The sequence below is a fragment of the Neopelma chrysocephalum genome, unplaced genomic scaffold, assembly GCF_003984885.1.
Source record: "Neopelma chrysocephalum unplaced genomic scaffold, ASM398488v2 Primary Assembly neopelma1_97017, whole genome shotgun sequence".
NCBI classification, from domain to species: Eukaryota; Metazoa; Chordata; class Aves; order Passeriformes; family Pipridae; genus Neopelma; species Neopelma chrysocephalum.
Window position 1 is genome coordinate 3,638,580 of NW_020925659.1, and position 16,230 is coordinate 3,654,809.

At 36.7% G+C, this 16,230-nt stretch overlaps 1 protein-coding gene across 1 annotated transcript in view; it reads right to left on the minus strand.

Moving 5' to 3' along the window:
• ADAMTS19 (ADAM metallopeptidase with thrombospondin type 1 motif 19) overlaps window positions 1-16,230 on the minus strand; it is a 138,070-nt gene that overhangs the window by 52,822 nt on the left and 69,018 nt on the right. Inside the window, exon 8 of the mRNA XM_027671014.1 lies at window positions 13,959-14,064. Within this exon, the coding sequence (XP_027526815.1) occupies window positions 13,959-14,064 (106 nt within the window). The remainder of the gene's footprint in view (window positions 1-13,958; window positions 14,065-16,230) is intronic.

Sequence of the window (16,230 nt, forward strand, 5' to 3'; positions counted from 1 at the left end):
ACTAGTATAATGTGTAATGATTTTCTCTAAAGAAAAATCACCTAAATACATTTTCAAGGTCTATTGTTAGAAATAACAGTGAAGAGGAAATGAAATTGATTTTGATTTTAAAGACTTAGCATCCATATGCATCCCAGTGAATTCTCACACTAAATGCACTGCAATGAAAAATTCTACTAAATGTCTGCTTGAAACTGCTATTTTAACTGAAGGCTCACTGTCACTCTCATTCACAATTATCAGAGAGGAAGAAGATAGACTTAAATAAAACTATGATTTTTAAAATTAGCTAAGTGGATACATGCTTGACTAGCATTGCAAGAAAGAAATTTAATACTCTCAGCTGTTTTTGAATATTTGCAAATGAGTATGAGACTACTCTCCAGAGCACTGGACTTAAAGTAATGCTGGAATTCTGCAGCACAGTCTGCCCCACAGAAAAGCAAAACTTCAGGATTAATAAAGCTTTACACCTTGCATTGATTCTTTCAGCCAAGGAGTAGCCAAATCACTTACAGACTGCAGAGACAGATAAGTTTGCTCTTTCTGTAGAAAAACTAGATTACATCATGCTTCTCCATATTTCACCACACCACAGTGCCAAATGGCAAAAAAGGTCTGCCTCCCATCATTTAAAAACATGAGCTCACTTTTCTTCTACATTCCATCCCAAAACCCCTGCATGGCTAGATCAAATTTTACATAATTTTGCAAGCTATTTTACCTTGTGCTTACTAATGAAAGTAATTGAAATATCATGTAGGGCTTTATGTGGCTTATAAGAGTGCTCAGTCTCACACACTGATGTGTACACCCCACAATCTGGAGCACTAGAACAGCTGCTTCTGCACAAACTGGATGATGTTGCTAGCTGTAAACAGTATAACTGAGGTAAACAAACCTGTCTGACTTTCATCTCAGCCTCTGTCTTTTCCTGAACTGCCTGAACAGGAAAGTGCCTCTGCACTTGCCCTATATTCTTCTTGGATGCCTCATGCAGAATTTGAGATGTCTCTGTCTCCAGAGATATTTGCATCTACAGGAACTAAGGAAGAAGACACAGAAAACCTAATAAGACTTTACTTTGCTGACTGCATAAGAATTAAATTTTGCTTACAACTCTTTGAGTTATATACTTCCTCAGTGCAAAAGTACTCATTTATCAGTATCATATACACACTGTGATTTGAAATAAAAAATTTACAACATAAGGGTACACAAAATCTTGATAAAATTTATATAGAATTGATGGCTCCCATCTATACAAAGTTAAATCAACACATTTATATGTTATTTAAATCATTTATTAAAATGAAAAATTAAAAATCCCTTAGTTTCTGGTTACTATTTTCTCCCATTCACTCTGAAGAGCAATTCTTAAAGCCAGACTTTGTCACAAAATATTCCGCAAAATCACCCAGAAAAGTGTGTGCTGAGCTGAACCATGATCTTCACTGTTCCAAAAAACAATTATACTGTTGCTCTCTTCTACAGCGTGGTGATGACTGCATATTTTTATCTGACCTAGTATCAACTACAAGGCCACATAAAAGTCAATGTGCAGTAGACCCAATTTCTGATTTTTCCTCATATCACATTATATGTGGTAAAAGGAAGAAGCTGCACAGTCACTGCTACCTTCCTATTCAACAAGAGAGGAAACAACGTAAGCAAGTATACCTACTTCTTTATTAACAACCAAGAATACAACAATATTCAATGCTCACAGGGGTGGTCGTGATATTTTCTACCCTTCCTTGCTACGCTGCCTACATGAAAAAGATAGCTACATCCTTTCACTAACACAAAGGTATTACAAAAACTGTGTCTGTGTAAGGTGCTGTTCTGTGGTCTTCCTACAGAATTTACTATGTTAGCACTCAGCACATTGCCCTCCCTGCCTGTAAACTCCTCTCTCCCACAGCTGTGCTCATTCAACCTCTTACAAGAGTAAACCAACATCAGGTGCATATGGGAGAAAGACAGGGGAGTTTGGGATTACAGGATAACTTTGTAACAGCCTGAAAAAAACCACAGTTAACAAAAAAAGACAAAGCTGTACTTTAACAAGGATAGTATTACTTGTTTAAGCTCAAAACAGATTAAAAAACTTTCCCTTTGTGAAGGAGAAAGTGAACCTCTGAGTGCTGCTGCCAGTTTATACCTTTGATGTGTGATGGGATCATGTTGCCATCTGTTTCAAAATTCATAGTATTATACATGATGCTACACAGCGTTTGTAAATTCACTGCAACTACTATCCCATATTTTTCTATTCTGTAAAATAAATCACAAACATAACGAACTCTATTACCTTAAAAAATAAAAATAACTTTAAAAATATTATTAATTATGAAATTTTATCTTCCTTATTATTTTCACTGTTTTCCTTTTTCATAATTTTGTGTAATACTATGCTAAAATTATCAAAACTTCTTAAATTATGGACTCAGAAATTTCAAAGTTTAAAAGCTTATATGACATTTAATAGTACAATGATTTTCACAACAATTTATCTAATCTGAAATTTTGCATATCTCAGTATTACAAGGATTAATTGTGTAAGTGAAAACAGCACTACTTATTTGACTATCACAGACAGGGAGACAAAAGCTGCACTACTCTCTCAGTACTTGTATTGCACCTTTTCAACAAAATATTTTATCACACTGCTATCTTTATAGAGAAAAATATATACCTCCCCAACTTAGTAGGTTTCTAAAAGTTATTTTAAAGAATTAATGCAAAAATACATATTACTGTATGTTGGTTTGTTGGGTTTTTTTTAAATCCCAATATTAGTAAATGCTGTATGATTTTTTATATGTGTTTAAAACATATGAAGGCTTCATTGCATAAATGGGATAAGACACATTTCTACTGGTAAATAAATTATTTAGCCTAAAGTGAATTGAAAGGCAATTGACCCAGCCACAGAAAAACTATGATGCTAGAAGGTAAAAGATGATTTCTTTCGGAAAGAATTCATCTTCAAATTAAAATCTACTGAACAAGGAAATCTCAGTCTTCCTGTTAATAACTAGATGATCAGAAGAAGTAAAAAATAAGTATCTTTACATAGTTACTATTTTTCTTTTGTGAATCATTACCTGTTCTGCATAATGCTGCTCAGGTCACTTTTTCAGTCTGAAAACAATTGTGCAAAAAGTACAGCATGCACATTGGGATATGAACACTAACATGTAGTGCTTGCTGCTGTCCAGCTGACTTTGTAACTTTTGCTCAACAGCTATTTTCCCCTCTACCACGCCAATACTTCTACCACTTCATGACGGATCTAGACAAACCACAGAGTCGTGGCCCTTTGATTTAAGTACACAGATAATTTAAAGCTTTGCTGTGAGAGATGTATCTAGCATCATTAACATGAAGGTTGCCCCTTGCTGAAGGTTTTTTCAGATATTATATAATACAGGGGAAGCATTTGCTTCTGGCTAATACAACACCCATGCCACATTCTGCAAACTTCAGTATTTCAAGATAGACAATTCTGTCTATCGCTTATGACTTCAATCTTACACCATGCTGACATATAAAATTTCTTCAAACTGAAGAAAATACGTAATTGGGAAAAAGACTTTTAGCCATCATGTACTCAGTGAAGAAACACAAAAAAAATAAGATCATTCTGTGACTGGAACTGGAGTAAGCGAAACTATTTTTTTTCATGTTTTTGAATCACCATATAAATTTTGAGTAAGCGTTAGCAGAAAGCATGTAACAAACTTCATTCTTTTCTGTCATCTGTAATGATAAGTGTATTTTGTTGGACCACTTCCAGGCCACTGGGAAGTTTTGTATTGTACACCCCTCTGCCCAGTAAGATCCTAGGCTGATTAAATTGTAAGTATGTGACTGTGGAACACAGATGTCCATTTTACATGGATGGAGGGGGACAAGAGACTATCAATTTTTAAGGAAATTACCCACTAAACCATGAAAACTGAACGACAGAATCTAAGGTGATCTCGAGGACTTTATGACTGCTTTTCTTGGGAAAATGCTATTTTTGCCACTACTTTATATTTGCTATCATTGAAGGGGTATCACATGACCTGCTTGCATCACTGAACATCTAATACATAATGTGAACTTCATTAGAGTAGTTTAAAAAAAAAAGTATTAAAAAAAAAAGGGAGCAATTTAATTAAAAAAAAAAAGGAAAATTTTTTAAAGACCAGTCACTGCACTGTGGGTTTCTTAACTGTAATAGTTTAGTACAGTTACCTTAGGGATTCTTTTCCTAGTCTATCTGAAAAAAAAGGCAGTGATAAAAATACTGGCATGATTCTGTTATAAATCTTGTTTGAAATAGAGAATATGAAATGCTGAAATGCAATAAAAGTGAAATTATTACTTTTTATTGAATCAATAAAGCAAGTAGCAAGGAAAAAGGAAAGCATTGCACCTTCCTTGTGAAGAGTAAATTTAAAAAAAGCAAGTTATTAAGTAAGTACTGTGCTTTATAGATCAATTTCCCTGTAAATTTTCATTTTTTTTTAACAAACAGGACAGAAAATTTCACAGATAGCAAAACAATACAAAAGTAATATAAAAATCATAGAATCATAGAATGGTTTGCATTGGAAGGGAGATTGAAGATCATGAGCTCCAACCCCCTGCGAGGGACAGGACACCTTCCACTAGATCAGGTTGCTCAGAGCCCCATCCAGCCTGGTCTTGAAAAACTCCAGAGATGAGAAGTCCAAAACCTCTCTGAGCAATCTGTTCCGGTGCCTCACCACCCTCACAGTGAAGAACTTCCTTACATCTTATCTAAACCCACTCAGTTTCAGTTTAAAGCCATTCCCCCATGTCATATCACTACATGCCCCTGTAAAAGGGGTTCTTTTGTAGGCAGGCCCCCTTTAGGTACTGCAAGGTGCCACAAGATCCCCCCAGAGCCTTCTCTTCTCCAGGCATGCCAATGTTTTATGTAGCTATCCACAAAATCCAGAGAACTACAGCCATTTCTCTGTAAAGCTGTCAATAACATAAATACATGTACAGGAAAAAAAGACTGCTTATACTTTGTTGCACATTACAATCATTACAAAGCTCAATTTTGCAAACAGCAGCTGTGCTTTTCAAACTGTTTTGCTCAAAGTTAGGCTCCTATGTCTACACTTCAGTTGGCTTTATTTTGGACAAAAATCTCAGTGATGACGAAAACTAGTCAAAATATTCAAAGCTCAACATCTCTTGACAGTCAGGCTGCTTCTGTATCCAACTTCCTGAATCTATGGATATTTCTGTCCCTACAGATAGGGACAATATCCATATCTACGGGGTGGGAGGAAATTCATGTGGCCAAAGCTCAACCGGAGTTGAAACTAGCCAGAAGCTGGGGGGACAATAAAAAGAGTTTTTTCAAATATATTAATGGCAATAGGCAGCAGAGAAATATAATTTATTACAGGATGAGGATGGTCACCTCATAAACAGAAACAGAGACAAGGCAGAGGTGTTTAATGCTTTCTTTGCCTCTGTCTTCAACATGGATGACAGACCAAGGGGGTCTCAGTGCCCTGAGCTGGAGGACCATGGCTGTGAGAATGATCAACTCCCAGTCTACCCTGAAATTGGGCAGGATGGGCTGCTCCAGCTGGATCCCTGCAAATCTGTGGGGCCTCAAGGAGCTGGCTGATGTCATTGCAGAACCTCTCTCAATGATTTTTGAGTGGTCTTGGGAACCCAGAAAGGTCCCAGCTGACTGGAAGCTGGTGAACATTGTCCCAATTTTCAGGAATGGCAGGAAGGAGGATCCTGGAACTACAGGCATATCAGTCTCACTTCAGTGCCTGGTAAAGTTATGGAGAAGATTATTGTGGGAATTATTGAAAAACACCAGAAAGACAATAAAGTCATCGGTCACAGCCAGCATGGCTTCGTGAGAGGAAAGTCCTGCTTATCAAACCCAACTTCCTTTTATGAAATGGTAACTCACCCAGCAGAACAAAGGAAGCCAGTTGATGTAATCTTCTTGGATTTTGGTAAAGCTTTCAATACTGTCTCTCACAGGATCCTTCTGGACCAAATGTCCAGCATTCAGCTGGATAAACAAACCATGTGGTGGGTGAGCAATTGGCTCATGGGTCAGGCACAGAGGGTAATAGGGAATGGGGTGACATCAGACTGGTGAGCTGTCACTAGTGGGATTCCACAGGGCTCCATCTTGGGCCCTGTGCTCTTAAACATCTTAATAAGTGACTTGAATACAGGATTTGGAAGTGATACTAAGCAAGTTTGCAGATGATACAAAACTGGGAGGAGCTGTTGACTCCCTCAAAGGCAGGGAGGCCCTGCAGAGAGACCTCAACAAATGAGAGAACTGGGCAATCACCAACCATGGGAAGTTCAACAAGGGGAAGTGCTGGATTCTGTACCTGGGATGGGGCAACTCTGGGTGTTCATACAGACTGGGGAATGAGATGCTGGAAAGCAGAGCCGTGGAAAGGGCCCTGGGGGTCCTGGTCGACAGCAAGTGGAATCTGAGTCAGCAGTGCCCTGGCAGCCAGGAGGGCCAACCCTGTCCTGGGGGCATCAGGCAAAGCATCACCAGCCGGTCGAGGGAGGGGATTGTCCATCTCTGCTCTGACCTGGGGCAGCCTCACCTTGAATATTGTGGCAGTTTGGGGCACCACAATGTAAGAAAGATATGAAGCTGTTAGAGAGTGTCCAAAGGAGGGGAACAGAGATGGTGAAGGGCCTTGATTTGAAGCCGTGTGAGGAGCGGCTGAGGGCACTTGGTCTGTTCAGCTGGAGAAGAGACTGAGGGGAGAGGTCATTGCAGTTACAACTTCCTTGGGAGAGGAAGAGGAGGGGCAGGCACTGATCTCTTCTCTGGGGTGACCAGTGACAGAACCTGAGGGAATGGCCTGAAGTTGTGTCAGGGGAGGTTTAGGCTGGATATTAGAAAAATGTTCTTTCCCCAGAGGGTGGTTGGGCACCAAACAGGCTCCCCAGGGCAGTGGTCACCAAGCCTGGCAGAGTTCAAGAAGTGTTTGGATGATACTCTCAGGCACATGGTGTGACTCTTGGGGATGGTTCTGTGCAGGGCTAAGGGTTGGACATGATGATCCTTATGGGTCCCTTCCAGCTCAGCATATTCTGTGATTCTGTAAGAAACCCAGCTTTAGACCATTAGCCAAAAGGGACAGAAAAATTAAGGAAAGAAGCAAAGGGGGAAAACGAGAGACTCTGTGCAGCTGGAAGGAGGCCACAACGACAAGCATTTCCCCTCCACCTTCTATCCAACGCTCTCATAGCCCATGGGGATTTTTGGGAGAGAGAAGGATGCAAGCAGATTATTTGGGAATGGGTTACCAGCACAGCCTCCAGCGACACAGCAGTCCTGCAGCAGCTTCTCTCTTTTCCAGTAGTCAATGCCACGGGAATGCCTGACATTGCAGGACCACAAGATAACCTGCGTGAAGATGCTGGGAAGCAAAAGGCCCTGAGAGTAAGGGACCCCAGAGCTATATTATGGCCATTACTGAATAAAGTGTAATTATCAATAAATGGAGTAACTATCCTAACATGTCAGGTCAATATATATACCCTTGGCTAAGTAACCTGCACTTTGCAAACACATTTTAAGTCATTAATTATTTTAACAAATCAGAGTTGGCTAAATACATGACGTCATGGTATCTCTCCTATGCAGATCTACTTTAAAAGAAAGCTATGCATGGCATATAAAAGACAGATATACCTAGAGACTGATTTATACTTTCTAGAAATTTAGTCGCTTGTTTTTTATGCTTATAACTATGAAGGAATTTTCTCACAATAGAATGTTCCAGTGCTTGGAATGATAGGGTCCAAAAATTTTGCTAGCCTGTCTCCTTCATGCTACCATATGAACTACACAAAACCCAACAAAAATACCAAAAATTTTAAGAGGATGCATTTGAATTTTAATTTGAAGGTATTTGTCTCTCTGTACAGCAACTACAGAAGAGCATAACCTGAAATAAGAAGGTCTTACCAACTGTAAAGTTGGTGCTTTAATGCCAAAACTAAAAAACCTCCAAAAATTTAAAAAAAAAACCCTAAAAAAAAAGAGAAAGAGCCTTTGTGGGTGGGAAGAAATCAAATTTCCCAGCCTGCTAGACCAACAAATTCAGAAATCCTATTGGCTCTTAAGTTTATAATTACAAAGAAATGAAGTAGTCAGTGTTACTAAGGGAAAAAAAAGGCTGAAGCTTAAAAATTCTATTATTTTAGAAGAGAAGGCCTGAAGCTGGGGAAAAAATAATTAAAACCACTAATAAAATAAAATCTAGTCACACTGAAGCTAATAATTTTATATTTTCACTCTTTCATTCGAATCAAAAATATGAGTCAAAGACTGCAGGACTAACTTGGGAAACACACTTTTCCATTTAAGGCAGCTGCAAAGGAACACTACTTGTACCAAAACATTTCTGAAATCCAAGAACTACAAAAAAACACCTACAGTTGTGTTTTTTTTTCCCAAACCTAGTCTTAAACTTAATACATCTGTATTTATTCCTGCAGGTAACTTCAAAAATTGCTTACCTCATAATTTCATACTGTTGTCTACTGTCCTCAGATCATATATTAGTTCATTAATGGTTCAATTCTAAATCAATTAAAAAGTTCTCAGCATTCATAAAACTTAATTTGGTGCCTTCTCAGATCAGAAAACTGCACTCAGTTACAGGGCATTTTTCTTCCTTTGTGGTAAACCAGCATTTAAGTGTCACTTTTTTTCTTTCTGATTTATTCTAAAAAAATAAGAACACCTGACAACAACAACAACAAAAAAACCCCCCATCCTACATTCTGGAATGTAAAATAAATGTCACTAAATTATTCAAATAAGAACAGCACAATCTGCTGCATGGATAGAAGTTGCCTAACTCATGTAAGGAGACAAAGGTCCTGTAGAAGCAGGTAATTTCAGCAGTATCATTCAAATCATGGTTTGTTCATCTAAATTCTGTTTTCAGGAATGAAAACTGTAACCAGTTAACACAGATAACAACAATTACAGTTCTAATATGGATATGTTTCAAAAGCAAGTCATGCTTATCATGAGTTAGCAGGAATTATGAACTCTGCCTTTGAAGTCTGTCCCAGAAAAGGGGAAGGCACATGGAAGGGGAGGGACTCTTTCATTGTTCATAAAAAAGGCTGCTGCCACTGACCAAGTACTCAAAGAGTTTTCTTCTTCTATTTTTTTTCCAAATGAATCTCCAAATCCCTGTCCTGGTGAAGCCAACCTCTGAGAAGTTCCTGGACTAAGAGGTAAGACACTCAAAATTCTTGGTTTACCCCCCCAGATAGGTATTTATAGAAGAGAAAAACAGTGCCCTAACCTGTAAAACCTCTCTACACTTCTTTCTCAAGATAGAAAAGTAATTAAAATTTAAACAGTGGGTGGTCTGTCTGCATATCCACCCAATTATGAAGTAAGGTCTCATTCATTGACAGCCAAACAATAAGGGATCAAAATAAATGCTAAACAAATACTTTGAATTAACATCTGAGACAAAATGTCACGTGTCAAAAGCTTTAATGTTCTTCACTAAAATGAACCTTATTGTTCACAGTTTTATCAGCAGAATTGACCACTACTGCTCCTGAAATTTCTAATTATATTGGATGATTTTCAAGATGTAAGAAGATCTTCTACCACATCTAATTAATATCTTTATATTCTATGTGCTAATCTTGTTCCTCATCTAAACACAAGTTCAACTGTATAATTCTACTTTAATCTTACAAATATCCACTCAGCTCTTCTTTCAGTTACTTTAATGATATTTCTTACTCCACATTAGTATCCCATTCACAAAGATTGGTAGACCCTTGCTTTTATTACTCTCGTTGATTTCATTGTATTCTGCAATCATATTTTGCACTGTGATAAGAAAAATGCATAGAGCAACTGACTATCCATTAGCATTTCCTTATCTCCCATTCAAAACTACCTTGAAGTTCCACTAAATTTCATACAACTGTTTTAAATTGTCACAAAGCATATATGCTGTTTGCTTGTAAACAACTAAGTAGGTGATTCAGAAATTTCACAGACTCCCTGTTTGGAACTACAAAATACCTGGTAGAATTTCCTGCATTTTAATAACGGGTACATTTCATATTTCATAAAATGCTTACCAGAAAAAGAATGAGGATGTGTATAAAACTGTTTCTGAGAAATTCCACCAGTGTCTCTCTCCACTGGCTGACATGACTTTTAAAGTGCATTTAGAGTAATTAATTTTGAGATACAGCAGTTGACACCAATTTTTTATTTCTCCACACATCAGAAGGAGCCATATCCCATAGAAAGACATCATGTAAGTAAAATGACAGTGTGCTACCTGATAACCAAAATAACAGCATTCTCACTCTTCTCTCTGTTCTCCACACGGAGACAATGTCTTTTAATTAATTGTTGTTAATTTTATTCTGTAATATGACCTCATTATACAATTACCTAACAGCTTATTAAATTTAATAACTAACGTGTTATAGTTTCTAATCTCTGATTACAGAGATGGAGCTCAAAAATCAATTGTTGACGTACAACGTTAATTTCTCAGTGTCATTAAAGTATCATCTACTTTCAGATACACATGGATAGAACAAAGACATTTCATATTGCAAAGTAAGGTTTAGTTTGCTGTTACATTTAATTAAGAACACTTCTGTTTTAATTGGAAAAACTAAAAATTCAACAACACAACACTTAAGAAACATCCATGTATCAGAAGCATTCAATATAATGATCTCTTCTCCCAGGCAACTAGTAACAGGACAGCCTTAAGCTGGTCCAGGGGAGATTCAGGTTGGACATCAGGAAGAAGTCTTTCACTGAAAAAGTGGTTAAGCATCGGAATTTTTATATTAATCAATACAATGGCAACTGGGAATGTATTTGGTTTTGCTCTCAGGCTGATCAATGAAAATCTATATTGCAGAAGTTTTGAGTCTATTTGAATGACAATTTATGGGCAAGAATAATATTTGCTGTACAGAAGGGGAAAATAAAAAGTTTTTTTTTCTTTATATTTTTAGAAGTAAAGTCTTTGAGAGAGCTTTTGCTTTCTCTCTGTTGCTGAACTGGACTCTTTCCATAAGAGCAACTAGAATGATTAAAGATATTACATACATACAAAAAAAGTAGGTAATAGTTAAATGACTTTAAGATTCAAAAAGAATTTTTTACAATTGTCTAGAAAAGATGATGTGTTGAAAGAAGAAAAGATTTATGACTGATCTTTATCATGATCATTTAACCTGCATTTCTGAGACTGTTAAGAATGAGCAAGACAAATCTCTATGAGAAATACTCAAGATACATTTGAATCTGCTGAGGTCCTTTTCAACAGGATCTCCATTCAAATGTTTGTCTTCCAGTATTTTTATGTTGTCTCACTGCAAAGGGTCAACTACTTCTAGTGTTTTCTTTGCCATTGCCAGGGATGACCTGGCAGACAGAGACACTCAAGCAGAAAAAAACAAATGTCTCTAAAACATCACCTTAAGCTCTTTGGTGCAAGACCACTGTACCTCAGATGGTAACAGATTGCAACAGCTGAGGACTCTGATTCCATAATGAAGCAAGGATCAAGCTGAATGCCTCTGTGTCTCTTGCAGTGGAGCCTGGCTTTTTTTTTCATGGCTGCTGCTTGTATATCTCAGGCTACCTATTCTTTCACTTTTGAGGTAGTCCCCCTTTTTTCAATGTGGTTTGTTACTAGACTGGACGAGGCTGAATTTCTTGAGGAAATGTGTGGTTCAAACAACACTCAGTCTTTAATTATGACACAAGATTTGATTTATTCTTTATTTCCACTGTTTTAAAATGTCTATTACAGTACCTGTAGAGAATTGTGAGGATGTCTCTACGGACATCCAAATGCCACTATTACTGTAAGAAAATAATGGTTGGGATACTATCAGAATTTATTTTTTCCTAACTTATCTGAATTAATATGAAGCGATTCGAAAGTTCTGAAATTTCATGGTGTAGCCTTTTCACATTTTTTTTCCCCAGGATTCATACATCAGCAATTTAGATTTTATGCCCCTGTAGGAAGATCATGAGAAATCCTTTCTCTGTTGCAGTTCAACAGCAATGAAAAGCCACAAAGATATTTCAAGTTCACAAATAACAACAAGGGCTAAAGAGCCTGGCCCATGCAGCACTCTTGGAAGAACTGCTGGCAGCAACAGTGAGCTTCGCTGTCTACCTTGTTCCATATACTGCTTGACATCTGGCAGACCTTAGGATGTCAAAGATAGGTTTGACTTGTTTGCTGCAAGACAAAAACTTTATAACTATACAAACGTTATGAGATCAGTATCCTGTGTTCTCAAATTTGCCATTCCACAACCAACACACCACCCATAAGTTTCCAAGAATTTTATATATCACCATTTCTCAGGAATAATAAGGTGTTACATGTCTTGTTGATCAGGATGTCTCTTTATTCAAATCTGGTAAATCTACTGCCAAGGCTTTCATTCTCTAAGCACATTTTTACTGCGCTGGGCAGCACTTATATGTGTTATCATCATACCTGTCTCAAACTATTTGCTAATTAACTCAATCAGTGAACTTGTCTGTAGATCATATTCAATTATTGTTTCTTTCCCCTTGTTTTTGATCATAAGAACAAGTGTACAGAAAATAAGTCTTCCGCTATCCATTCTCACTTCCAAAACCAGCAAACACTACTGTGAAAAACAGAAATAGAATGGCACCTGGCTACAAAATACAAACAAACTTTCCTTTTGAAGTCTTTCCTTTATTGTAACTTTCACTCAAACAGGCTGGCTTATATTAACCTGAAGTTGGTTTTTGCAGTTATGAAAATGAGAAAAAAAAAAAAAAGAAAAAAAGAAAAGAACAATTTCATGCAGCAATTTATACTTGTGACAATGTTCATAAAATTGCTCCATATTAACTTAAATTGCATCCAGAAAAAGTTCTCAATAGAAATATTTTAGGTTCCAATTTTTTCTAGTCAACATCATGTTTCAACATTAGATGCTACGATCTCCAATCTCTGACAGCTTTGACCAAATATAAACCAAATCACTTTTAGTTCAAAGTGTTTGTCCTCAGATACCTAACCACAACATTCAGAGGTACAAAGGATTTAGTAAAACGTCCCTCTCTGTTGTCACTCTGAAGCTGGTACTCTAACATGAATACACAGATGGCTGGAGCAGACACTGCAGGCAAAAATGACAGATTAATACATACCTTCCTTTTATTTTATTTCATTTAAAAATAAGACTTTTCCTATTTCGTTTTCTTTACAAGTACTGAAGCCAAGAATCAAATTCAACTTTTATTAGTAAATTTTATTACTGCAAAATGAGAATTTTTCACTTGGTTCAAAATATTTGCCATTGAATGAGTAAAAACATCCAACCCAATTGTGAAGGACAGTTACCTTCACCTTCATTTTGCCAACCTTTTCTGTTACAAGGAAGAAAACCAATAGTAATATTGTAATGACCAATGACTACTATACACTTTAATGGGATCTATCCTGAGAAAGCCAGATTAAATAAAGGCTCTTCCAACTCATGATCTCATTAAAATGTCTGTTGGCAACAACAGATAGAGCTGGATCTGATACACAATACCACAATCTGAAAAGAAAAGACATCTAAGGGGCACCTGTTTGTCCTGTAGACAATGTCAATCTTTCCAGTAAATCTATTTATGTTGCAGCTTTAAAGATTTCTGGTTTACTTTAAATTGTAGATATTTTCTTAACTTACATACTATATATCAATACAAGTTGTTATTAACAGAAACACTGTCTTCCAAATTATGCCTTCCTAATAGAAAAAAGGAAAAACTGAAGCACACAATCAGAGTAGTCAAATCATAGCAACATTGCATGCAAATGGATAGTAGGTTTTGTTGTCCACATACTTACTTATGACCCATTTCATGGGCAATTGTAAAAGCGAGATTCAGACCATTGTCCTCTGCAATTATACATTTTCGTTTTTCACTGCACATTCCACTCAGATATGCTATACCTAGGAAACACAATCACCACATTCAATTATTTTATTACTACTAACTTTATATATTATGGCATAATTGACTCCAAACATGACTGAAAACTTATTGTGGTCAGAGCCATCCAAATATATAAACAGATATCTGATACAGGTTTACTTACTTGAACAATTGACTTTAGCACAAAACTGCATAAAAGATAGCAAATAAATTGTATTCAGTGGTAATATTACCTTACAGTAATGATTACATAGACTGCCATGTAAGGAAATGCATTCTTTAAAAGCATTTCTAGGTACCTTAATAAGATGTGATAGAACACATGCATGATTATTAATACTGTTGTAAATGAAAATAGATGTCTGCAACAAGAGGGCACAAGTCTGAACCGGTATTTTCTCTGACAGACTCAGAAGAAGTGAGTGCAAAGCTCAGAGCTATGCCCCTACATTTATCTTTATGATAAAGAGTTCAGCATGTTAATGATTTTAATATAAAGAGTCAGATTTCATAGAAGAGTTCATAGGAGACTGCAGCCTGACAAACACATTAATTGTAGAGGCTATAATGCCTCTACTACATAATACCTTAGTTTGGGTCTTTTTGTGTTTTATTTTAAGAAGCTCTAAGCATAAGGTTTTGAGTTCAATTCAGTTTCTAAAAAGTAGAATGTCTGTAACTGTAAAAGCTTGAGGAACATGCAGTTTATTTTGTGTAATGGTAAATTTTTTCAGAGCACAAATACATTTATTGGGGACCTATTGTCATCAGTCATTTGAAAGTTCAGAGTAAGCAACCAAAACACTGCTCCGAGTGTTTGGCCCTCTTCCTTTCAATGGAATGATTCCCTGTGGTTCTACACGTTTGCTGGACGCTTGCATGTAAAGGTCAAAGTTGAAATGTTTGACAGTATTTTAAATTTAGTCATAATTATCATTCTAAGTTAAAAAGATAAAAGTCATTCTTCTTACAGTCCAAGTATTTGTCAGTCTGTGAGCACAACGCCTCATCCACAACATTAAATTCAAGTAGTAGCCCCATCACTATTCTGGTGGGGTTGCTCTCAACAGAACTGGCTGAAAGCTGTTGGACACAGAACTTTGGACAAAAAAAGTTGTTCAGGACTGAAAAAAACACTCATAAAATGAATAAGGCAGAATATTTCAACTTTTACTATTTGTTTCCAAAAAAGGAAGAAAAATTGAGTGGGGATAATAGTCAGCTGGGATACAAAAAAAAAGGCTGGTCAGTTGGTGGCAAGCGATTGTTTTCAGTTGCATTACTTGTCTTTTTTGGCTTTCATTTATCTCTCCCTGTTATTTTCCTTTTCATTATTATCATTAGTAGTATTATTTTTATTTCAATTAGGAGACTGTTTTTATCCGAATCCATGACTTTCCTCACTTTTACCCCTGCAATTCTTTCCTCCCATTCCACTGTGCAAGGAGAGAGCAGGCAGCTGTGTGGTGTTTTGTTGTCAGCTGGGGTTCAATCATGACACTTACTGATGATGGCCATTCGCAGTTGGATAAAATTTTCTTGCCGGGATCTACAGAAAGAGAATTCCCAATCCTCTATCTGCATGTTGATTCTCAGTACTAACTGAAAACTATTATACTCTTTAGTCTTTTAAAAGGAAAAGGAGTCCCCTAATATTAAATTAGATTTCTGATTCTAGAAATGTCCAAAATCATAAAAAGCAATTAATGCTTTATGACTTTTCCCTTATTAAACAAAGCCAAGCTCATATGTGAAAGCCACAGTCAACAGCAGCTACTGGATGTAAATCAGCCAGTAAATCAGTAAATAGCTGTTAACTCATTTCACATCTTGTCCTTGATTATGAATTTCACATATAGTGAAAAAGAAACTGACTCCAGTAAGCAGCTGCTCTTGCTTAGTATTCTATGAATTAGGTAAGAGAAGGAATTTCTTCTTCAAACATATTTATAATCACTGCAGCTTCCTGTGGCTTATTAGCACAGCTCAAACTGCTCCAAGGTTAAATCCACATAAAAAAAACCAAAACCAACCCCAAAACAAAAGCAATGAACAATTCCTCCCTTGTTAAGGTGTTCCTAGTGAACCCTGTAACACACTGCTTCAAATAAAACACTTGGTACCTGAAAAGTCCTGGATAGAAAGCAGTAATGTCATCTGACAATTTATGGAAGGATCCTATT